Source organism: Heliangelus exortis, chromosome 1, assembly GCF_036169615.1.
Source record: "Heliangelus exortis chromosome 1, bHelExo1.hap1, whole genome shotgun sequence".
NCBI classification, from domain to species: Eukaryota; Metazoa; Chordata; class Aves; order Apodiformes; family Trochilidae; genus Heliangelus; species Heliangelus exortis.
In genome coordinates this window covers 142,508,704-142,534,896 of record NC_092422.1, presented here as the reverse complement: position 1 = coordinate 142,534,896, position 26,193 = coordinate 142,508,704, and the positions used below count along the sequence as shown (strand labels likewise).

The 26,193-nt window shown below is 41.4% G+C and overlaps 2 protein-coding genes across 2 annotated transcripts in view; both read right to left on the bottom strand.

Annotated features, from left to right (window-relative positions):
- Positions 1 to 6,348, bottom strand: part of RIC8B (RIC8 guanine nucleotide exchange factor B) — a 36,896-nt gene extending 30,548 nt beyond the window's left edge. Inside the window, exons 1-2 of the mRNA XM_071729026.1 lie at positions 6,128 to 6,348; positions 2,737 to 2,784 (exon numbers count right to left, since the gene is read on the bottom strand). Of these exons, the coding sequence (XP_071585127.1) occupies positions 2,737 to 2,784; positions 6,128 to 6,223 (144 nt within the window). The 5' untranslated portion in view covers positions 6,224 to 6,348. The remainder of the gene's footprint in view (positions 1 to 2,736; positions 2,785 to 6,127) is intronic.
- Positions 6,349 to 11,364: 5,016 nt separating this feature from the next.
- RFX4 (regulatory factor X4) overlaps positions 11,365 to 26,193 on the bottom strand; it is a 76,789-nt gene continuing 61,960 nt past the window's right edge. Inside the window, exons 16-17 of the mRNA XM_071728862.1 lie at positions 23,150 to 23,288; positions 11,365 to 12,756 (exon numbers count right to left, since the gene is read on the bottom strand). Of these exons, the coding sequence (XP_071584963.1) occupies positions 12,484 to 12,756; positions 23,150 to 23,288 (412 nt within the window). The 3' untranslated portion in view covers positions 11,365 to 12,483. The remainder of the gene's footprint in view (positions 12,757 to 23,149; positions 23,289 to 26,193) is intronic.

The following is a 26,193-nucleotide window of genomic DNA, read 5'->3' as shown; positions in this document are numbered from 1 at the left end:
CTGCACCACAGACCTAATGAACCAACTGTGTGTGCCAACCATGCCACACTGCTCTGAAATGTCACAGATCTGAAGACTCAACCTTTTCCAGCAAAATGCTGCCAATAACTTCTTGGCTGGCTGAGACAAATATTTTAAATTTCTAAGAGCTGGTTGAGTTCCTCTGAGGCAACCACACTGCCTTAATTTAAGTTGTTATTCCAGAACACATTTACATCTGATGGGCATTTTCTATACCATTTACACATGAAAACTGAAAACAGGCTTTCAGAAATTCATAATTTTTAATTAGTATATGACAGGCTTAGAAGGAATGGCACCAACTTGATCCGTCTGATACTTGAGTAGATCTTCTACTACAATAAAGGTTGCTACCTGACTTATACCTACAGCATCCATCATATAAGCCAATGCAGGTACACAGATCAATAAAACTAAGCAGGATAAGCAAAAGCATTCAAGTCCTGTGGCTACATCCAGATAGATAAGTTAGTGTTACCTTTCTTCCTGCCTTCTAGGGGACACAATATGCTTTCCTCCTGGAGTTCAGTATTACAAACTAACTGCTGATTTAGTTAGTTTACACCCTAAAGCATCTGATTTAATAGCCATATTATGGTAGAACAACTTTTTCTGTCTGATTTCCCAGCTTCTACAGTCAAGCCATAGTTTTGACCTTTGTTTCATATTTTACAGCAGGCCACTGTTGTATATGGGCTGTCATCACCGTAACTGCCGATAGCCATAAAACAGTAATACTATGTTACTACAAAATTATGCTATAGACACAACCTTGCTGTGATTCTAAGGTCATGACTGAAACTTTGTGGTGAGGCAGAGAAAAATCTTGCATTGTTACTGTTTATCTTTTACTTGTGCTCTTCCATAGATGGAAAAAGTCAACAAAGTCTGTGACACTTGCTAGAGTAAAAAACTAAAATTTACTCCTAGCCATGAACAATGCAGCAAAAGTCTGGTAAGAACTATGTATTGCATTCATGAGATTATATGTCAAGTTTTCAATAGCACCAGAAACCAAAGATTAAAAATCCTGAAGGCCCTCTGTATTTGCTGCTATACCTGAACTTCAATACCTACTGTGACTTAATTACAGATTGTGACCCTTCCACTCTGTTTCACTGCAATCATTCTAAGCTAATAGCACCAAAACTGCAAATACTATCAATTCTAAAGTATTTTGGTATTAATAAACATTAAAAAATGGAAATTGTTTCTGAAGTGGCATTAAATAATGAGCATGCACCATTGAGCAACCCCCATTAATTTTGGTGATAATTTCAGTAGTTTACAAGAGCATGTACTTTCAATTTAAAGCATTTTTACTTTTTAGACTAACTGAAGGATGGGAGAAAAGTATGCAGTGTTTTACAGATACCAAGAGTACTGAGAATGTGCAGCTGAGTAGTTGTTAAAAAACCCTAAAACCTACACCAAACACTTACACCAAAAACAAAAAAATCCTACACCTTCCCACCAGTCAATATTTTTATTTAGTTTTTGACCATTTGGTTTCTGATCTTGTCTCCTCTCATGTTCTCTACTTAGCTTTCATTTTTCCAGACTAGACACTACAGATCAAAAAAACCCACAGTCCATCAACATGCTACTGAACATCAGCTTCAAGTAAAGTCACCAATAAAGGCAATAAAGGCTAAAAGGTCTTCAAGGCATCCCGTTTAATAAAGAATTGTAGCTCAAGATTACAGTACACATAGCTGATGGTTTTGCAAATGCAAAGGAAAGAATTATCATCCCACCCATTTCTACAAGAAAAAGACTTAACACCTGAAAATATTTAGACTTTGTACAAAATCATGGAATGAATCAGTGTGTGTCCAAGCTGAGACAAGCTATCCTTGCAAGAGCCTTGCGATTCTGATTTCAAGCCTTATTTCAGAAATAGCAGAAACATGCAGCCATGTTGACTAAAGAACATTTTATGAATAAATATGCAAATCAGCAAAAACTAATTAAAGAAAACAAAGGAAGGGTCTTGCCATTACATGTTACACCATAAAAATAACAAGAGGAAAAAAAGAAAAAAACAATTCAGTGGTAGTCCAAGCTTCAAATGCAAGGCTGTAAATGGATCTCAAGGGACCTGTTAAGCCCTGACACACCTGTACAGCTCCACACTACAACACACAAACACTTCCTATCTTTGCAACTTGACATGGACAATAAGCATATTTCTGATAACAGCTACCTTTGTACCAAAAGGCTTCTGTAGCTCTGCCACCCTGGCAGCTCCACAGCTTTCTTCTGTGCTTAGCCTTTCATCTTAATCTCTAATATTCTTTAAGTATCTAACACAGATAAGAAATTTATCTGTGACATTGCTATCTGATAAGAGAGAAAACAAGAAAAACATATTGCAAAATTTTTGTCTCAGTAGATACAAGACAGTATCTTTATTCTTCTGAGCCCAAATCTGTACCTGACAAAATTATTTACAGGCTTTTTGGTTAGTATGTTTTTTCAGATCAAGGTTTTTGCTAAGGGAATTTCCTTTCCTATTTCAGAAAAAAATAAAAAAAAAAAAAAAGGAAATGGGCAGTTGTTATGTCTCTTGCACTGAAGAAACAAAAATTAAATCAGAACTTTATAATCACTACTTGCATAATCTCAGAATGGCAGCTAAGTTAAGAGACAACTGTTGCATTTTTATACTTCTAACCATAGCTGGTATGCAGTCCAGGAGGCTGGTTTACTTACCTTTCTTTTGTCTTCATCTGATGGATCAAATCTGAAAATGGTCCGGTTCTGTAAAAAAAGAGAAGAGTTTGTACCCTTTATGCCCATCAGCTCCTAAGAATGTAATAGCTGCAAAACTATTTTAAGATTTTAGCAGTCTAGTCAAACCCAGCCTCAGATAACAAGGCCATAACCATGTCAACTCATGTCCTTTCACCATTCCACTCAACAGCAAAAGCTGTGTGGCTCCAGCTAACAATTTCACAAGTACTACTGGTGCAAAGCACCAGTTTTGTTTGGGGGGTTTGTTTCTGATTAGAATTAACAACCTCACACATGGAACCTAATGGGGTGAACAACATCAGCTATAGCTTTGTGTTTTACAAATACCTTATTGCCCAGAACTTGCTTCCCCCAGCAGTTGTTTGTAAGTTTTTGAGTGCAGTTCAGAGCATCCCAAACCTAAACCACCATACTATAATCTTGCCCAGAAAACAGGTGCTACAAATCAAATAAGCCAGAAACTACCAGTTCCCACACTGTAGGCATTTCCAAAACACATCACCAAGCTATCAGCTTCTCTGGTAGCCATAATCTAAGCACTACTTGTTTCCTGTTAAAAACTTCAAAGAGTAACAGAGTCTTGTTCTCTATTACCATCCTGAAGTAAGTTATTAGTTAAATATTACTCATATGACAGAGTTTATTCTGCCAGTCAAAGCAAACAGCACAAATACTAGACAATTATTTTAATGGCATTTTAGAACTTCCAGGAGAAATGATTAAGCATAATCAACAGCTTATAAAAAAACAACAAAAAAAAGAAATCCATTTCTGTTCCAATACAGAACTTGCAACATCATGAAAGTGACTGTAAAACAAAACTTATCTTCCATAACATTAGTGGGTCTCTTACCTTTCATGACATAAGCTCACAACTATACAGAAATGCCTTGGACATTGGACATCTACCCTACCATCAAAGGTTACCAATATCAGTTAGATCCCTGATGACAGTAGGAAAATAATTCCTTTCCACTTCCTTGTGGGGCTTCCAGTAAGCCCACTGAATCACACAAACTCAGCAAAATGCCAGCCGAAACCAGGTGAGCATTAAATGATATGAAATTAACCAAGAGAAGGCATTCTTTACATATGCACATGAACATTTTTAAAAATTTACTAAAGAAACATAGTGACAGTAAGTAGTCCAAGAGATGGAGGAACACAGATTTGACAGAACTGCAAATGGGACAGCATAAAGGACCAACAACACATCTATTAGTCTCTCCTACTACAGTTTTCTGTAACTATTGGTTATTCTGTATGTATAGCCACGGGCACCTTAGAACTACACTTAATTTGTCCTCTCTCTTAAATTGAAGCTTATTTAATTTGTCATTTGGAAAAAAACCTAAAGAAAATAAAGCCCAGAAGAGGCAAGAGTAAAAATTTGGAAACTGGAGTACTCATGCCCAGTCTTTGCTGGCCCTAAAAGACATTACATCTGAGTTAGTAAACATTTCACAGAGATGAAGGAAACATCAAGATGAACAATAAGAAATGGAATTAAGAGAAATGTATATTGAGATCGTATTAAAGGTTCCCATCCCACTTCAAAAAGTTTCTTGCTACATGCAACTTCAAGACTTCATTCAAAGACTTTAAATGCCAGAATAGAAACCACATCAGCTCTTACTCTATTCTTAAGAATCCAACTTAAGCATAAATATTTCATCTGGGGAAGCTGCTGAAAAGCCATAAAATCCAGAACAGCAAAATTAAGAAATATGATGTTTGTGTGCGCTTTATGATTCAACACATTTAAGAGAGGGTCATTTTCAAGAGTGGAGCCAGGAGATAAAAGGCTTCCCTTAATCAGAATCCTTTCTCTGTATCTTTAGACATCAGCAAGTTAGAAGAGTCAGATGTGCCTAATGAACTCTAGATCTACCAGTCCTTGAGAGAAAGTGCCCTGCAGTGGCATCAATCTCTGTATTTAAATTTCATGTGCACAAAGGCAGACAGACTACATCAACTGTTGCTCAGACTTCTTCTAGAAGCTCAACTTTGAGTGAAGATATCAGTTACTGCCACTGCCAGTATATTGCCAGTACATTGCACACAAGACTGCAAATTTCAAGAGATCTTTCGGAAGCTGAAGAATAACCACACACCCATCCACAGCCATTTGGCTTTTTTATTAATCACAGAGCTAGGATCTTTGCCTAAAAACCTGAATATTTATTTCCTGCAACAGATTCCTAAATTTCAGCTGTTAGTTTGACACAGCTCCATTTAAATTAAAAGCAAAGTCAATCAGAGAGTCGGTATCAGCTTTAGAGGTTTGCAAAATGTTTCTGCAAAGGACACCTGATGGGTTGAGAAGTGGACTACAATGCTCTACTACAATCCTGGTATCAAAATACTCCTATCAGAGAAGGGAGAAAAAATTAAAAACCCACCTAACTTCATTCCAGATTCTACTTCCCAACAAAACCAGGGAACCCTTTCACTTCTTGACTTAGCATACACCTATCACACTGTAATGGCACCAGACACTGGGAACTCTTTAATACCTGGCATTAAAAGGCTCATGGCTGTCCACACAGAAAGCTCAAGCCTGTTGCAACCCTGCTTTTAGCTGTCCCCCTTTCTCCCTCTGCTTCGACAGAAACGCAGAACAATCAAGGAGGGACTGGCAGCCCATTTTATAGGCACCCCCTCTCACTGCAGGGCTGCTCCCTTGGCACCCTGACAGGGTCCCTACCATGGCCTCTCTCTGCCCCATGCAGGGGTGGGGGGGGGGGTGTGGGTGTGCTCTAGGTGAGCGGGGTGTTATCCAAGTGTTATCCATAATACGGTGCTGTTATCCAAGAGACCCCAGCATCAGCCTGTCTAACCGAGAGGGTTAGGAAGCCCACTTGGGACACAGCTCGTTCCTTCTCCCGCCTGCCCACCGATAACCCACCGCACCACGGGTCAGGCACACACGGCAGAAAGCGAAGGGGTTTGATCCACCCGCGATCCCGCGGGCGCCGTGTTCCCGTGGAACCACCCGTTCCCCCGGGCACTGCCCTCCCCTCCCTCGCCACTCCGACACCGCCGCGGTGCCCTGCGCGGCCCGCGGAAAGGCAGGGACAGGCCGCCCCCGCACCGCCAGCGGAGGGAACGGCAGCGGAATCGGTGCCCGTAGGGGACCGGCGGCAGAGCCGAGCCCGGGGGGCAGCGGCAGGCCGAAGGGGGTGAGGGGGGAGGGCGAGACGTCAGCGTCCGCAGCCCAGCGGGGCTGCCAAGGGTGGGGAGGAGCGGAGACACCGCCAGGGAATGAAGGAGGGGGGGAGGGCGGAGGGGCCGGGTGGGGCGGCGGAGGGAGAAGGAGGACTCCCGCCCCTCCCCAGCGGCCCATTACCTCCTCGTTATACCGCGCCAGGACCCGCTCCACCGCCTCGGCACCGCCGCCGTCGCCGCGCCCCTCCACAGCCTCCAGCACCGCGCCCAGCTCCATGCCCGCCGGCCGCCGTCCCTCCCCTCCTTCTCCTCCCTTCCCTTCCCCTCCCCGCTCCGCTCCGCCGGCAGCCGCCACCGCCCCGCCGCGCCCTGACCTCCCACCCCGCGCCCCCTGACGTGACGTGACGCAACGCTCCCCCCTGGAAACCGCCCGGACGGGCAGGCAGCTCTCGCAGCCTATTGGCTGGAGGCAGCTGCGGCGCAGCCCCCTGACCCCTTCCTATTGGCTGCCCTCCCGCCTAGTCCCGCCTGCGGCTCTCTACAGCGAGAGGACTACATCTCCCGGCATGCCAAGCGATGCAGCGCTGCACTGCGTCGGCGCATCTGATGGCTCTGGCGCCGCGGGGCACGATGGGTGCTGTAGTCCGCCTCGGGCAGCCCTGTCCGACGGAGGGAGAGAAGGATGGGGGAGCAGGCTGAGGGGTCCCGGTTCGAGCTGGGAGCCAGAACGGTGGCCTCGGGTTGCTTAGTGGCATAGATCGCTCCCCTACACAGGCCGCCTTCATTAGGCTTTGGCATAATGTCTGTCAGCAAAATGAAACTCTTTTTCTTAATTCCAGGCCACCAGAGTGGTGAGGATACACCAAACTCACCAATATTACTATAGAATCGTTTAGAAAAGACCTCTCGGTTCATCAAGTCCAACTACTAACCTAGCCCCACGGCCAAGCCTACCACTGCTATGGTGGACACTGCCATGTCCTTGAGCACCACATCCACAAGGCTCTTTAAACACCTCCAGGGATGGTGTCTCCACCCCTTCCCCTGGGCAGCCTGCTCCAGTGCCTGACAGCCCTCTCAGTGAAGAGTCTTCTAATATCCAATCTAAACCTCCTCTGAGGCCATTTCCTCCTCTTGTTATCTGGAAGAGACCAACCTCCACCTCACTTTCTGGCAGTAGTAAAGACAAGATCTTCCCTCACCCTCCTCTTCCCCAGGCTGAGCATCCCCAGTTCCCTCAGCTGCTCCTCCTAAAACTCCTGATCCAGACATTTCACCACCTTTGTTGCCATTCTCTGGACAAACTTCATTCTCAGACAGCACGGCTGACCTCCCCAAACTGCCCGTGTGTATCCCACAGAAGAGTGGGATATATTTTTTGGAGGCTGTTGATGCGGTACAGAGGAGGGAGAGGAGTCCCCAGCTGCTGCTGCTGTGTCTCACAGGGGAAGTGCTGTGAGGCGAACTCTCGAGTTCTCCACAAGGCCTTGCATCTAAACTACACCTGGGAAGTAATGTGGTATTTCCATAATCAGAGCGCTCCATAATTTAAAATGCCTTTGGACCCGGTCCTTAAGAACATGGTTTAGTAGTAAGATTATGGTGTTGGTCAATTATGATGTTGGATTGGATAATCACAGAGGTCTCTTCCAACCTAAATATTCTGTGCGTTTCTTTAATAACCAAAATTCACTGTCCAGGTAGCAGAAGATGATATATATTGAAGCTAACAAAAACACCACAACAATAAAACCTCAGAGGAAGCTGCAGTGTATCTGTCCTTTAAGTGTTTATCCTTTCAGCAGCAATTCAGGAGGTAGATAGTCTGTGGTGATGAAGAAAAACCTTTTGTCTCATAAATTACCAGCTCCACGGTGGAAAATACCACAGGGCCCGGGGGAGGGGGATGTTCACCTGCAGATGGATGGCAGCACCAACCAGCACCGAGGGTGCTATGATGGGTTTGGTGTATGCTTGTATGTGTTTGACCCACTGGGATCTGAATTTTCTAGTTGGGAGGTTCTTGCCACCATTGGTTGAAGTGAGTTAGGAAGTCAGAACATGATCACTGGCCTGCAAGGAGTGACAAAATCCAGCCCAAAAAGACACAAACATTTCTTTTGAGTCACCTCCATGTGTCCACTTACTCAGCCTTTGAGAGAAATCCCATATAATCTTTTTCTCGTTTTATTTACACCTCTGCAATAAAGCGTAAGTCTGCTTAAATTTACTTCACAGCACAGCAAAACCACTCGTTTTGATTGCACATTGCCAATTAAATATTTTGTTAAAATTTCACAAAACCTAAAAAATAAACACTTGAAAATTGTTACTGCCCTTTAAAGGCACATTGTTATTCATCATCAGTGCGTTTTAGTTTCCACTTTAGGTAGCATATGAAGGATTAGGATTTCAATGAAAGAGTGGGACAGAATAAATTGCATCCTCTACCAAAGAACTGCCAGACCTTTTCAGATGGGTGCATACCATGAGCCCTTCCCATGTTAGTCAGCTTTATCTAAACCTTCCAAAGCAATGTCTGCCCCTGAGTTTCATGGGTTTCAGGGTCAGTCACAACAGAATTGTGGGGCTGGGGAGGTCAGAGGCCATTTTTGTCAAAGGGTAGTGACCTTAGCAGCAAGAGGTAGCCTGACAAAAACAGGATTCATGCTGGTGAATGGAGTTCTCACTGCTCTTCCCCCGCTGAGTCTTTTTTCTACCTGGTAATGAAAAATCTTGAAGAATTGTAATGGATTTTTATATGTGTACATACTTACATGCGTGTGCATACAACTATTTTAAAATATTAATTATGCTATGTTAGTTATGTTGTAATATATTATATTAAAATATATTATCTTGTATACAGTGCATCTGTCTTTTGTTATATCTTTTAGCCCATGAAAAAGACCACAATCTCAATAAAATATTTATTTGAGAGAAGAAAGAGGAGGAAGAGAGAAAGTAAAAAAAGGGGAAAATGGGAAAAGAGGGAAAATGAAAAAGGGAAAAAGGAAACAGAAAAGGAAAAAGGAAAAGAAAAAGGGGAAAAAGGAAAGGAAAAGAGAAAGGGAAAAGGAAGGAAGAAAGAAAGATAAAGTAAAAATGAGATTTAATGTTTTGCCATGCGGTATAAAAGCCTCTTCAGAAAGATTTCTGTAGTCACACCATTAGTTTATATACACATAAATACATGGCTAGGCAAGAAGTAGCAGTTTCAGTTACCATGGTCAAAGGAAGAGCTTCATCAGCAGACTGCAGGCTCTGACCCAGGAGGTTTGGCAATTTGTTCTAGGATGATTTAAGAGGCTCCTGCTCCCGAGTGGCCATTCCACCCAGAGGTTGTCATCCTCTTGTGAGCAGCTGCACTTCACAGCCCGGTATATACCCCTGACCTGAAAGCTGTGGCAGCTTATATTAATACAGTGGGTTCTGACCTGCAGTGGTTGAGGAGATGCCTGCTTTTCCTTGGAGTACTTTGGATGCAGATGGTGATGGTGACCTCTGTAGAGCTGTTCTTGGTCATCAATCCATATATCATGCCCCATCAATGTCCAGTTTAAATGGCAAAGCCCATCGGTTCAACAGTGGTTAGAAGTGTGTATTCAAACTCCTATGGCACCAATGTAAGTTTCTAAAGGGCCTGGAAAAAAATTGATAGACTGTGGAGCTTCTTTTGGAAAAACATTTCAAAGCCCCATCTGACTAATGATGCCTCTTTGTCATGAGCGGATATGTGGTGCTGCTGTCCATCAACATTCCCTCTCCCAGAACTTTGCACATGGTGTTCCAGTTCTCCACTCAGAAAGTATTATTTCTGGTTCTGACTTTGCTGATATTGGACACAGTCCAATCCACAGTCCATCCTCCTTCCTAAACAGTCTTTCTGGGCTCTTCAAGTCAGGGCAGCTGAGTTGTCGCCAAACATGCTGAAGGACATAACATGTTTGTTTACTAAAGCAGTCTCATTTTCTCCACTTTCTCAGTCAAGGGGGATTAGACTTTATTTGGTTTAACAAGTTTTTGTAAAAACTGTAGGAAGCTCTTCTGACTTCCCTTGAGTGGTACTGGGATTTACCCCTTTCCAGATCCTTCCAAAGACCCAGCTTTGAGTTCCTGGTCAGTCCTGCCCACAAACATCTCTCCAATGCATCTCATTCTTGGAGGTATCATGTCAGGTCATGGCCAGTGGTCTCACCAGGTAGCTGGAGATTATTCAGTGTTTGTTTAACTGAGAGAACAGGGTCACAGTGGGATTTTGGCAGATACGATGCAGTGCAGAGATTTGGAATTCGTTGTGGAAGAGAAAGTGTAATTTTCTGTTCTAGTGACTATCTTGCCCATACTATTATCATCCGGTCTTGATGAGGCAGGTCTTTCTATGCTTGTTAATAATTAATAGGCCAGAATCAATGCTTTGATTTAAACATCTTTGATAACAATATACAAAGTAGGGCTTTGGTCTCAAACACATCAAAACTCCAGCTGCTAAAGACTGGCCACTGAAAAAAGAACTTGCTTATATGACTTAGCTTCTTTAAGTGTAGAAAATTTTGCCTGAAGGTAACTTGGATAAAAATAAAATACATGAGTTAGCATAAGCCTGGTCTTCTTTGTCCTTAATAAAAGTGAAGAGTAAAGTATTTTGGGTAACAACACATACAAATTTCAGGTGTTCTGTGACACTAGCCCAGGAAGCAAGATTTGCATCAGGGACGTAAAGGTCAACTTCTGATATGTTTCTGAATATCCCACCAGGACATTGACTGAATGCCTAAAAGCCTGGCCGCTTGCAAAACCTGTTCTGGAACCATCTCTTCCCAGATTTCCAGTTCATTCCTACAGTTACTTTAGACCTCAAACTCTCACCAGTTTACCCACAAGTTAGATATACAAAGCCTAAGAATTTCCTGACCTTATTTACTCAGCTAAGAAAAAATGACTTTTCCACTTCCAGTATTCCAGTGGCAACACATTTGTTACCAGGTACAATAAAGAAGACAGCACATCTTACCTGGTGCAGCAAGTACAGGGTCTTGGTTGGGCAACAACAGCCAGGCTTAAACCCAATAATATAAAGTCATCAATCAATTCCTAACCTTCAGCACTTTCAGCTGAAAGCACAGGTGTAGGACTGCTCGTTTGCTGGGAGTTATATCTATTCTCAAGTCTTTTGGATAAAAAACCATACATTGTTACATTTAAGGTTTTTTTAAGGCTTGCTTCTCTATATAAGTAAATTTAAGTAGTATCTATTCCATTTCAAGAACTTTATTTGAGTGTGAAAATCCCTCATATATCTTGCACAGCTGTACAAATAACACTTTTGTCCATTTTAGGCATAAACATGGTTATCATCACACTGGGTGCTATCAAAGGTTTTATTTACAAAACAATTACTAAAATGCCTAATGTCATATCTCCATTTATTTATTTCTTACCCATAGGGTAATAGGTCCACCATAATTGCTTGGTGCATTTTATAATACAGAAGAAAAAGCTATGTTAATAAAATCTAACAAAAACTCACAAATAGCTACAAATCTGACAGAAAATATCTAAGAAAAATTCTCCCCAAAATACAATACATTTTTCCACACATACACAGTACAGAATAAGTTCAAAGGCACAGCTTTGAATTTTCCTTTTGTAGAAGTATATAGAATTATCACCACATGAAGGAATTGAGAGAACAGGTTCATACCTGTCAATAGGTAATTAAATGAATAATCATGTTTGCATTGTCAGTTTCTTTACATAATTGCTTCATATCATCATATTTAACATATGTGGCTCTGAATCCAACAATCTTCCCAGTCCCCTTCTTAACTTTGTCATTACTGACCAATTAGATTTTTCCAGATTGTGCAAACTTAACACAAATACATATATAATAAGAACAACAGCCAGCTTAAGGCAGTGTATAATTCAATGCTACATGTCTTCTCTTTTGTAAAGATCAGAAATTACTGGATCAACAGAAAGGTGCATCAATATACAAAGTCAGGTGTAAACTGAAACCTACAATGACACTTCTTTTAAGGAGCCAGAGAGAGGAATTGATATGAACAAGTGATGACTTGGCAGAATGTTTTTTAAGAAATGCATTAAGAGCTTAAAAGAACAGATCACAGAGTTTTGCTAAGGGTAAATTTCCTGTTTTAAACTCAGATTATAAATAGATCCTGTTCCAGTACCAATTTTTGTGAGAGTCATTAATACTTGTCAATAAGAGAGGGAGTAAAAATGGCTCACTCAAACTGACATCACTCAAGGGTGGCCTGTGTGCCATAATTTAAAAAGGCACAGATCAACACCCTAAATAATCTAGAATAGCACAAAAATCTTTTTCGGCTACAGAAACATTAAGTCATGCTGGTCTGCAATCTGACCACAGATTTATGTGTTTATCTGTGTTTATCTGGCCAGGATCTTTTCCATCTTCACCTCCCTTGAAGAACGTCCATGAAAAGTCCCACAAAACATGAAGTTTTTACAGCTTTTTAAGTGTGTGGGCTCAGCTGTTATCAGTCATTTTCATTTAGCCCAGCCTGTGGTGGCTTCCCCATTGATGTAGGCGAAGCCAGGAAAGTGTTGCATGTGCTCATATTCAGAATTCCTGCGTGTAGTCAAGGGGGTGTACATGTCACTGGAATTTCCATATCTTGTGGAGTGCATGGATGGGCTTGTGTAGCAGGAGTTTGCAGCTGGGACCTCCGGCCAGCGAGGAGTCACGGGCGTGGGATGCAGCCTCGGAGTACTGCTCATCAAACAGGGCTCCATTCTTGATGTTGGGCTGTTGAAAGGGTACTACAAGAAAACCAAAGAAAAACAAATTAAGGAATGACCTACGGTGTATTTAATTTTAAAATAAGGACCTGTGGTGTTGCAATTCCGTTACAAGCCAATCTGCCAGTTTCTGCAGAAAAATAGTATGGTCTGGCCTCAGAGCGAGAAGCTAATTGGAAAACTTATAAAAAGAGGCAGACACAAGAATAATCTCCCAGCTTTTTGCAGTGACAGTTGGAGACTGGGAATCAAAGGAGTTTGACAAATTCCCCCCAGTAAGGAGAAGATGTGCTGAAGACAGGAGAGGCAGGAAAACAGAGAACAGCTTTTGCTCTCTATAGCCATAGGCTGCCCAGCAACAGAAAGTAAACTGTGCTTATGAGTGCTTGCTTAACATATCTTTATCTCATTGCCTGTCTTACAGGAGCAGATCATCTGGGTGCTGTGCCTAAGAAATGGCTTCCCTGTCTTGCCCTCCTACTATCAATCTGCATGGCAGAGATGGTTAGGCTCCCCTTGACCAGCTGTGTATCTTCAGAGAGCCTACATTTTACACCTGTATACCTTTTCTATTAAAAGGTTCATAATGTAAAATTTCGTTAGCTTGGGTTGTTTGACACTGCAGTATTCCCTTAGCTAGAAAGCTGTCACCAGTGTAGGACTATCCTCTCTTCTGATGCTTTCAAGCCTAGCAAGCTGCATGCCAATACTATGTGGCTGTAAAACCCCACCCCCATATTTTGAAGGGTCATAAAGAGAAGAGCTGCTGTATTCTTGCCAGAAGGGAGATTTCAGTGATTCCCAAAAGGTGTCATTACGTTACTTCACTGCTGGATGAAGTCAGGGTTAATCAGTTGTGTAAATGGGTCCCCACGGCAGTTCCAGCACTGTCTCCATGAGAAGTTGCTGCTGATTCCCTTCAGACCACAGCCAGGAAAGCAGCCCTGCCTTGGCAAATATATTTGAACATTTCTAAAGCCTCAGGCAGCTCAAAACCACCACGCTGGCCTCTCCTAATTAGAGAGGAGAAAGAGAAGACTATTTTTGACCAACTTAGTGTAGTCAGTGATTTAGCATATTCCACTTTGTCCTGGGGACACAGGCCAGTTAGCAGATGACAGGAGCTTATGATGCATTATTTAGCATGTGCCTCTCATCACCACAGAGATTGTGGGTTTACCTGTGCACTCACCTTCTAAAACAGGCTGGAAAATGTCAGCACCCTAACTGGAATGTCAACGCTGGTACTTCTAATAAAGTGATCAGAACATGCTGTATTGGAAATACTGGCAATGAGTCTATAGAACATCATCTAGGTTTCCACCTTCACCCCACATAAAGGCTTTTCAGGAAGAAAATTCAGCAGAGTTTAGGTACTGATTGCAGAAAGCCTTATATTCCTTTGCAGAAGAGTCAAGTTTTCAGACTTGCTGACTTTCCAGAAGGTTTTGTTGAAGATAAGAACTACCGGTGCCCAGCAACAATGAAACTTGACCTTTGAAGTTTTAAATGAGGTGATTTGAGCTTAGGATCATGGCTCTCTATTTTAACTCATTAATTAAGGAAAGGACTCTCTGTCAAGAAAAACCCAGCCTGCAAGTATCCTAAGAGGTTCCAGAAAAAGTTCAACAATTTTTGTATTTTCTATGTCTGGGAGACTAACTAATGGATTTAGGAGGCTGCTTTCTTGCTCTGCGCTGGCAAGACATGAAAGTCACTTTCGTGCTCGTGCCCGCTGACTGCCTTTTCCTGAACAACTTCATGAAAAAATCTCTTGTCACAATGAATACGAAGGACTCAAGTTGTGCTGTGATTCACTATAGCTTCAGAGTTCAATTAATCTCACCCAACTTTGGTTATCAAAAAGTCAAGCATGTAATAAAAGTGAACCATCTGTGCTCTGTGTACAGTTACTGGAAGTGTTTATCAAACCTCTAGGGAAGTATTTAAGACAGAAGAGGAACAGTCCTCAGAAAGTGTCTTTTTTCTTCCTCCTGCTACATGATGTAATCCACTAGCTAGGTTTGTTCAAGTTAAGTAAAAGTAACTTTTCCACAGTTGTCAAATTCACAAGTTGTTTTTCCTGTCCCACTAATGATTGTGTACAAAATGCTTTGAGATGACTGGTGTCAGGAGCAAGATGTGGGGGAAAAACACCTCATGCAAATAATATATATTTGACTTCCTGTTTTCTATATGTCACCACTGGAAATGCAAGCTAAAATATTCTTTGTCTTCAGCAGTGTTTTACCTGATAACAATTACCGTGGTCTTTGCCTTTATTATCCATTGATCTATACTTGAAGTCACTTTAGTGATGGCTGAGAGAGCTGGGGGTGTTCATTCTGGAGAAGAGGAGGCTCAGGGGAGACCTCATCACTCTCTACAACTCCCTGAAAGGAGGGTGTAGCTGGGGGGGGTTGGTCTCTTCTCCCAGGTAGCTCTCAGTAAGACAAGAGGGCATGGACTTAAGCTCTGCCAGGGGAGGTTTAGGTTGGATGTTAGGAAAAAAAGCTTTACAGAGAGAGTAATCAGGTGCTGGAATGGTGGTGGATTCTCTATCCTGGGAGGTTTTTAAGAAGAGGCTGATGTGGCACTCAATGCCATGGTCTGGTAACCACAGAGGCAGTGGATCAAGGGTTGGACTTGGTGATCTCAGAGGCCCTTTCCAACCCGGCTGAATCTGTGATTCTGTGAGTGTAGATTTTTGTATTAAGGAATATACTTACAAGGTTAATCTAGACATGCTATAATACACCCATGATTATCTCTTGACTTCTTCCCAACGTGATACTTGATCTACTCTGTTGTTAACCGTAAAAGAACCTTTGCCACCCTGACTCAGTGCAATTGTCCTCTGAGACAATCATGAAGTTTGTGAAACTGAGGCTGCAACTTATAACAGGAGAATTTCTTGTTTTCACACGCTTGCAAATGCCAAGAGAAAGCCCCAGCTTCATCCAGGATAATTTGCTACTTGATAATAGTAGCAAGTAGACTGCAAAACTTTAATCTGTGAGCAAGAGAAACAAAATGAAGTCTGTGGAAATGCTGTGGTGGGTCTTCTGATTATATATGACATGATGTGGAGAAGCCACATAATGTCTTTGAGGGAGTTTGGACACACAAAGCCTGTGGGGGAATTAGACCACGTCTCCTAAAATGAACTTAAAAATGCACTGAAAAGGAAAGATAATTCTCCTCCTATCTGCAGTCAAGAGGTCATGCTAAGGCTTGCTAAGAAGGCAGGGCTGATGGCTGTGCATGAGGGGACAGGATACAGTGTGCTGCTGTTGCTTTTCATGAAGTGCACCCGATGCAGCTGTGTTTATGAATGTGTCTTGAATGCAAGAATAATTGCTTGAAAATCACATGGACCCTAAATATCTAGTATTTTACAATAAATTCTGTTATGACTGACTGCAAGATGGAAAGTTTTGTCATGGTAGGTCAGCTAATCGCAAGTGAGTCAGTGACTTCTTTTTCCCTACAGTGAAGAGACTATTGAAAGACAATATTTTTAAAGTACTCATTGGCCCCTGCCTGACTATTAACTCACCCAATGAAGCATCTATTCAGCCTTGTTGGAGTGTCCACAGCACAGCCATCTGGGCGGATGCCTGCCCATGCTGCCTGAATCACCTTTCACACTCCACATCCGGTTTAATGAAGAGTGCTTAAGGATGCTGAACTCAAAACACTGGGGCCTAGTGATCCTCACCAGATATAAAAGCGACATTTGTTGGAGGGCTCTTGACAGGAAATTACCATTTTACTGGGTTAACTCACACTTGCTGCTACTGCTGCCACTAGACCTAGACAAGAAGCTCTTTAAGTCTGGGAGACTTTGAGCGGTTCAATTGTTAAGGCCTTGCCACAAAATGTAAAATTAATTCAATTTCTTTGAGTATTATTTAAAAAAATCAACATTAAATATGTCCTCCCATGAAGTGAAGACTGAGTTCCTGCAGGGTGAAGATGGAGAATGATCTCTTTATTCTTCTCCACAACTCACTGACTGATTATGCACGGAGGTGAAAGGTGTCTGTGTCCAAACAGCAAAATATTTTCCTTAGGAATGTGTCCCTGACTTTACATTGCATTCGCTCACACTTCTGCAGAATGCTGTAAGTTAATGTTGTATGACAGCCCGTACTTTAGGACTATTAAACAACTCATGCCAGAAATTAGAGCAGTTATGAAGAACTTCATAGAAACATGCTTAAAATCTCAAAGAAATCATATAAATAAAAATACCGATTGACTGCATCTTTATAACCCTTAATTTGATCCTTTTCTCCACCATTTGAAGCTTATTGAGTATTAGTCTGTTAAGTAGGTTGGGTGAAACTGTCAAGTCAACTTAAGTGTTCTTGGTACTATTGGGAGTGGCATCTGGAGCCTTATGAAAATTTGTAATTATTTAAAAAGAAGTTAAGACATCTGGTTCCTGTTGCGTTCAATACATAATTACTTCAATTACACCCTAACAATCTCAAGTCTGTTATGAAGCCATACAGTCAGGAACAATGATCCTTGTTGCATGGGTGGGATTTGGAGAGTACTTTTTACTTTCTGTCATTACTGGCTGTTTGATGACCAAGAGGTTATTGGGAAGGGTGCATTCTTACAGCATTGTTATAGTCACGAGCTTACACTGTGTATGTGGGGGGGAACAAGAAGTTCTCCCCTTCTTTTTTTTGTGACATAGATGGGCCAGAACAACATGAATGGACACCAAAGCATGAGCTCTGTCTGGAAAAGGATTTCTTTGGCTCCATTGCTGTAACAAAAGCCATTTACTGTTTTCTTCCAGTACTGTCCCTATGTAAACCCAGCTGCAGAGGCACAGGAAGGGAAGAGAAGATTTGGTTGGGTAGAAATGGGACATGCACAGAGAATCCAAGTGCTGCTGCAACTCATAGGGCACTTCTGGGAAGTTATGTGAGACCACCACAGTCTACCAAGCAGTTTAGGAGAGTCAAACACTGCTTAAAAGCTTTTTTCACTATGGCCTCAATACTGTGCTCTGGGACTCTGAGAGGTGCAGCAGATTGTACTGCTGAAGTGTTTTCCAAGCTGATTTGTTCTGTCCAGATCATGGATGTCAACTATGCTCTTCATAAACCAAACCTGACCACAACAAAACAGCAGCAAAAGCAGTTCCTGATACAAGTACGTTCCTTCCAGCCCCAGAAGTTGATTAGTGCCTCTTGAGGACAGAGTCCCAGTTGAGGAACAGCTGACTCTGGCTGTGCTCTTGAGAGTAACAGGAGATTGCTGAAAAGCAGCAAAAAAACCCCTCGTCTTCAAGGAGGCGACTTCATCTTAAGGAACAAAAAGGAAAATGCAGCTGTGCCACTTTTGTGGCTCTCTGTTAAGTGCCTCCACCTGAGATACTGCCTGGTGGTGGTTTCTCTATCTTTGAAGTGCAAAGGAAGGCAAGGTAAAATAAGGCCCTTTGCAGTATGGGATCTAGGAGTGCTTCCCACAGCTAAGTGACTGATCTGAAAACTTCTTGACTGAACCTCTCCTGCCTACTCTGAGATCAGACTTGCACAGAGAGGCTGGAGGGGAGCTGGTTCCCTGCTCAACACAACTGAGAGAACAGGATGTCTGTGTGGCCACTTAGACTCCCCTGCAGTTCACCTGCAGTCCTTAGGTAACTCCTGTGTGTAGAGCATCCATCACAGAAGAACCTAAACAGTTGATAAATCTGGAAAAGAGATGACAGGAAAGAGGTGGGATGAAGGATACAGATCTATGTCTCAAATGGAGAGTAGGTCAATAGGGAATTACAGTTGAATATGTGTTTTAAAAAACCCATCCTTAAGAAGGCTGTAAGTACAAAAAAACTTAACAAATAAAAAAGATCTAAGACAGGGTAATAGAGAGATCTTTGCTACATAATACAGAAATCCAGCTGCTGCCTCCTATTCTTGCCAAATACTCCATCTTTATGGATGGTGGAAGGACCACTCTCTAACTACCCTATATCTAAGACTTTTTTTTCCACACCTTCATTCTGGGCCATTGCTGGAGATGGGACCTGGATAGATGGACCTGCAGTGGTTCACTACATCCATGCATTAGAATACTTACACATGCATTTTTTGTTCATCATTTTTCATATTGTATATACAATATTGTATATATAGTAACGCACATCCTTATGATATGCATCTTTATATTACCAGATACATTAAAATATAAAAATATACACTGCTGCAAAATTCTCTAATTACTTTTCCTACTAAAAGTGTTATCCTTATGATTTACAATGAAAAATTGCAGCAGCCTGAATTGCTTTGTGTTTAAGGAAGAGGTGGAAGGATATAAATTGAAATATTTACAGTGCAGACTGGAAGAGGGGCAAGACCTGTCCAGCCAGGGTGGAAAGCTGTGATCAAGAGAGTCCAAGCATACATTGTGGAGGTGAATTAGGTGGTGACATTGTGAAGGAACAACCTTTGAAGGGAGTAATTTTCTGCTAAACTTGACGTAAGTTGCTAGGAACACTCGGAGGTTTTTAGATAGGTTTGTCTATTTTCTGCCCTGGCATCTGCTACCTAAAACTGCAGAGTCAGAAAACTGACAAAACACAAAGTGTAGATGTGTTTCTGTACACACCTTACACAGTCTCCTGAATGCTGATGAAGTAGCATCATAGAATTGAATGCACTTCTGCACTATGACTTAGAGATTTTGGTAAGAACAAATCAATCTGTAAATCATTTTTCCTCATCTATTTGCCAGCCTCCTGGCCAGTAATCCAAGTCAAGAAATGAACAATCAGGCTTGAATTTACAAGGAAGCAACTGTTCTGACAACTATTCACACATATTGAAGAAAGAAAAAAAGAAAGATTCGGATTAAGACCAAAGTTTGAACACACTGTGCCTGTCAACAATAAGACTCTTAGACATCAGTGGGAATTAGTCAGCCTATATTGCCAGAAGGAGATAGTTTTAGGCTCATGCTGGGTTATTAGCTGCAGATATTAACTCAGCAGAAAATTTTCTTCCTTATAAAGTTTTTTACAAGCTATATCCTTCAAATTTTTCTCTTTTTTTTGCCATGTGAGGGTCAATTATCTTTCTGAAAATACAAGCTACTTATCGAAATTTCTATTTGGCCCAAGTCACAGGACACTTAACTCACTTTCCTCTGTGAGAGAAGCTCCAAGACTATCTCAGACATGTGAGATAATAACCTCAAGGATTCTCACCAGTCTGTTACAGGATGGGCTATGAGTGAGTGTGCAGCTGTGACACATTCTTCAGAGGCATCAGAACTACATCAAAACTACATTTTCTCTAACACTGGGGGATTGAAATTACCCAGAAGCTTCTCACTAACATGGACTTGCCACTGGTCAGGTGAGATAGGTTTGGCTTGGAATCCCCACCTCCACTTTCTAAGAGTGGTGGCCTCTTCCTCAGCACAACCCCACTGTAAGGATTCCAAAAAGAAAACCACTGCAGACATCCTAGAAGTCATACAGTGCAACCATCATTGTATTGTGAGGTTGAGATCAACGTGTTACATGTCGACAAATACAGTTTAAAGAGTTATTCATTCCCATCCCCTTCCCTGGATGTTCAGCTCCCCACTTCTACCAAATAAAAGTTATTTCTTCTATCCCCTCTGCTCCAGTTTAACTTATTTTGTTGATGGTCTTTAAATTGCATCTGTGAAATAATCTGTCTTAAATTTCTACTAAACACACAAACAGAAAGTCAATCACAACTCTGTTTTTCTTTAAGTACCTTGCCCTGGGATGGAAAATAGCCTCAAAATATCAGACCTGATAAAATCTGTAGTACGCTGCTCTATCCCACATCAAAAAGCTGAACATTGTGTTCTTTGATATAAAAATGTTATTTATAGCTTCAGCCTAAAGCCTGCCTCTATTACATGGTGCCTGTTTCAGCTCAGACCCCTGACTGGTGCAAAGGCTCTCTCTGATTCCATGTTTGTAGAGAACTTATCCCACACATTTTTTTATTAGGAGTTAATCCCTAGACACAGCCCCAAAGAGCATGAAAGAATATTGGCAGAGGCTGAGCCAGCGTTCTATATTTGGACTGAATGTAGATTATAACAAAGAGTTCTTTGGAAGAGTTATAGTCAGTGCCTTCCCTTCATCATTGATTATGCTACCACAGTCACTGCATCTCTTCCAGTTTCAGCATAGTGGCAGCTGTTTATAAGTTCACTGCAAATGTAGCTTCCTATATTTGTATTTGGTAGTGTCATGAGTCCTACTGCAGTTCCTTGCACCATGTTCCCCTTAGAAAGTCTGCTAGAAAAAGTAGTTCCCTAGCAGCTTGTTAGGCTTTGCAGGCTCAATAAAGGCATTATGAACTTCTGTTGGCTACAAGTAGCTAAGAAAAGACTTATCATCAGGGCTGGCACTTTGCAGAAACTCTCTTAACTTTATAAAGAATTTCAGAAATTCCATATTAAAACCATTCAAGGCTTCTAGATTATTTTTGAAAGTAGGATTTCAGTTTATAGCTCCTTTCAATACAGAAAGAGCACATTGATAGGAATTTGTTAGCTGTGTCCTGCTGTGGTATTCCACCTCAGTTTACAAGCAGCATGGTAAAGAACATGTTGAATACAAGTCGAAAAAATTTTACTATGAATTGTGATCATTAAAGCACAGCTGTTCTTCATTTGTGTCCAGGACTGTTCAAGGGCTAGGAAGAGAGGAAGAAATGATCTGACACCTGTACTTGTAGAGACAGCTTACTATAGCATGAAAAAAAAAAAGCGCATTATTTTAACCTGTGTTATCATTTCCATACAGTGCATTAACCAGGACATGAGTAATCTACAAATGTATTGATCTTGCTTTGCTTTATTTATTTCTTGCTTTACTTATGCTGTCTGTGTCAGTGTGACAAAGAAAGCTGTAAGAAGATAGAAAGAGATGCCTTGTACAGGTGACAACATTTCTAAACATTAAGAGCCTAATTCTCCTTTTTACACTCAGATTCATGACCTTGCAGACCATTTCAGAACCATCATTCATGAATTTTCCGCAGTAAAGGATAAGAGAGAGTAAAGAAAATTGGTGAGACAATTTTTTGTCAAGAAGTGATGTATTCTGGAAAAAATCTTGAGACAACAGTAAAGACTACTGAAAAACCAATGTATACAAACCTATCACAGGACACTGTACATTCACTGTTCTTATTGAAGATACAGTAGCTGCAACAACCCTCAAACAGCTCCTCACACCTCATATAATCTGTCTAACGGATCAGGTGTTATACAAATAGGTGGCAAGGGGTAAATTTTTTCTTTCCATAAGCTGGAGCCATTGCTGTTCCAAAAAAGCATATTGGGGTTGTACAGGACAATCTATCTGGCAGACTTCCTAAAGCTTTAAGGAGATCAATACCATTATTATCTTACAGCTAGGAAAAGTGAGGCATAATAAAGAGAAACTACTACTTTGAGACCACCTGAAAGACTGATGCCAAAGCCCAGAGTGAGGTGCAGGTTTCATGTGTTCTAGCTCAAACTGCTACCAAATTAACACCTTTGCAACTATTTCAGTTCATGTTCCTTAACACACTTGTATAAAATTCCAGCAGATAAATCGTAAGAGGTGCAATGTGGGTAGAATATCCCAGTGCCATTGCCTCTTACCTGTGGCTCCAAATCATCAGGCAGAGATCCCAGAAAGCAGCTTCCTACACTTGGGAGGCACCAGTTGCATAATATATTAGAGCCCTCCTACTCTGGCAGTGTTTTTGAACTGTTGCCAAATACCATCTTCCCACTTCATCTGTGCTGGCTTCTGCTGGCTCAGTTTTGTGAACTAAAATAGTCCTGAAATAGTTACTGACATAATTTCTCAGCATTAAAGTAGGAGGCTATGGCATATATATTAAACAGAACCTCTTTGCAGTGGTGTCCTGAAGCTGTTCAAACTGTACTCAGAACCCACATTTTTTGCAGATTCCTGAACATGTGTATTCTCAAAAGCAGAGGCCTCAGAAAAATTCATTATGGTTTCTGCATCTTCTTTCAGCTACAGGGGAACATTTTTATTTCTTATTAGTACTCCTTCCTGCTCCTAACACATCAGAAACATATGACTAATTGTATTCAATTTTTTTTTCAGCCACACCTTTAACACAGAGACACTTCCTATGATCCAGGATGCTGAATTCGAGATTTTAGTACAATCTAAAGCTACTTCTGGTAAAAGAATCTCTACCACAATGAAAAGTACCTAGTAATATTAGAAAAGAATAAATTGTGATTTTGTGTCATCAGTGACGACACTGATGACAGTCTATTGATCCAGCCAGCTAATATGCTCATAAAGTATTTACAAGCACAACTTTACTTAAAATGTTCTAAAAATGAATGTCAAGCAATAAATCCAACTTACCTGTGAAGAGCTTCTGTGGTACGCTGAGTAGTGAAGTGGTCCAGAAATAGCAGTATCATGTGGTAAGGATGGATACTGACTCTGCATTGGATGGGGATGCTGGTTGCTATAGCTACCATAGTTGTAACTTCCTGTGTATCTAAAATCCATTAAAAAACACTGTTAAGTATGCATAATAATTGTATGGCAGCTAATGATTCTATAACTTGTGAGACATCCAGTTGTACTTTTTTGCATAGGAGAGTGATATTTTAAATCACCTTTAAAAAAATTTTTTTTAAAAATTCCCAGCTCATCTGGCAAGCAGGTGCCATTTAGTGAAATGCTGTTTTCAGCACCACAGCAAATAGACTTGTCATGTTTCTCTGACTGCTTTTAAATTGAAGACTCATTTGTGCACTTTCTGAGGAGAAAGTGTCTTTCCCTTTTGTTATTATTTTATTGCCATGTTCCCAGTAAATTACTCTCCAGGCTGAGGAAATATGGTAATATTTGACTTAAAGAGCTCCTCTGTGGAGTTCAGCTGTCTCCTTGCACTGTGATCAGATGTTCCCTTTTTGTGAGGGAAAGATTTGTATTAACTTGCATTTGAAACATACAACACACAGCTTTGCACAAGTGACTCAAGAATAGAGTGGGATCTGAGGTTGGGGAACTCCCCTACTTTCTTTTTTTTAAAATTTTATTCCAACACCTTGTCTAGAGACAGCCAGGGGTTAAGAAGGGAACAGTTTCCTTAGCAAGAAGAAACTGCAGGGTCAGTATTTGTTGGCCACCATTTTTTGGGCCACTCACTCTCAGAAGCTGCATGGACACTTTCTGAAACCTCCCCATCTTTGTGTAGCCATGTGAGCACCTGATGCTAATTCAACACAGAAATTTAAAGGCTCTTGAAATATATGCTATTGAAATGAAACACAAACCAGGAGTAATAAATAGGGTCACCAATTCATGGTGAGAAGGCAGTTATGTGCTCAGATTGGTAGCCTCTCTGTTGAGAGTAGGAGAGAGAGAAATTAGCTATGCCACGCTGTAGTAGGCAAACATCTTGTGTTTTAATTCCTTCTACACAAGAGACTGGTAAGCAAGATCTGTAAGATCAGCACGAGCCTGGCATTGCCTGGTGCAGCCTTCTCTGCTTGAAGAAGATAGTTGCCTATCTGGCCCCTTCTGTAGCCCCAGGTGCCCTTGGAGTCCCAAACAAAGCCAAGTCCTGTAAGGTAGTGTTTGCACTTCAAGCTTTCTCTAGTCATTAATTATGCTATGTCTTAGTCTGGAAGCTACTGATTTTGTCTCCATTGAAACACTCAGAACTTTGGCTAAAATATATCACTTTAATTCACTTGAGCATGGAGTTATAACATTTCTTATCCTAATCTCTACTGTGTACTTTTGGTCAAGAAAACTTCTCTCTTCAGCTTCAGGAGAGAGAGCACTGAGGACATGAAATGGAGATGACCATGCTCCTTCAAGTCTAATATTTTCCTGCCTATCTGAAAGTGCCTGGCTGAGGAACCCTAGGTCTCTCTAAGAAAAAAGTGTACCTGAAAAGTCTAGCAGAAATCTTTTCTGCCAAGTACTGTGTCTTACAGTGACTGCCAAACCACTTCTACAACCATTGACAACTGGGGACAATACACAGATGCCATGTCTTTGGGAAAGTGCAGCTGGGAACTGGGAGTTACTCTGGACTCCAGCAGCAATGATTCAGCAAGGATGGTTGGTTGTTAGTAAAGAGAATAATGCTGAGCCCTGCATCTGTGACCTTGTAGCTCCTTCAATGGGACAAGTTGGGGCCATCTGGAGAGAAAGCAACTTTGCAGAAAATTACTTGCAAGCTCTGGGGGACAAAAAGTTGAACAGGACTCATCAGTAACAAAGAAGATCAGCTATGTACTGGGCTGTTTTAGCCAGACTGTGGGCAGCAAGCCTGAAGAACTAATTATTCTTCTCTATTTGGCATTTTGGAGACCACACCTGAATTACTGTATCCTGGTTTTGGTTCTCCATTCTTAAAAAGACATTGGCTTGATGGATTGAGTCTTGTGGGGGGCCATTAAGACAGGTAGTGGGCTAAAGCACATGACTCACAGGAAGAGAGATGGGTTTGCCCAGACTTAAAAAGAGAGTCAAAAGGATGATCTATAAGTAACAGGAGAGTATAGACCAGCTGGAGCTGAACGCTTCTCAGAGGTGTACAGTGACAGGGTGAGAGGCAACATCTGTTAGAAGAGGGGAAAATCCTATTATATGTAAGGTTGCTTTATTCTATTAATATCAGAGATAGTTCATTTACAGTCCTCAGACCCCACACATGTGGAAAGGATCACTGAGGGTCTAAGAGATGATTTAGTGGAAGGAACTAGGAAAGATTATGGACCTTGTGCTCTTTTGACAGCTAGCGTTGCTTGCTATAAGGCTTGTTTTAACATGAGGAAACAGATCATATAACCCTTTCTTAATTTCTGGTAATAAGCATTTGGAGTTTATCAATTCTTATTTTACAGAGAGCAGTTTTATCATTAAAAATGCACATTACTTTCTATAAGTGTCTCAAAGCTCAAACGAAGTGTCTGTAAAAAACAACCCAACAGTCTGCATCGCATTCTGTAACTGTACATATCCAATTATCTCTTAGGAATTACTAGGACTTTATGTTGTTCCAAGGCTTCAGTTCTTAAACATCTTTACAGTGTGGAATATTGTGGTATAAAGCACTATGAGGTATTTATTTAGGTATTTTATCTCAAGATGTTTTGCAGCCCTTATACTTCATAGAGGACAACCTTAGGTGGGCAAGAGTGGTAGTAACCCCACCAGAACTACTGTAAGAGAACTCTCAGGTATCCTAGATGGCTAAGAGTCTGAATTTGGTGGGAATTGCAGCTGCGGAATGGCTTGTGGCCTCCATACTGCTCATGCTCTCTGGTGGGTCCTCTGCTTGAGAGAGAGGCACAGTTTTTGCAGGTTCAGCAGCTGCTTTTCCAGAAACCTGGGAAACTTAGTGCAGATTTGGATATTTTTTCTTTCTTTCTGTGGTAGCT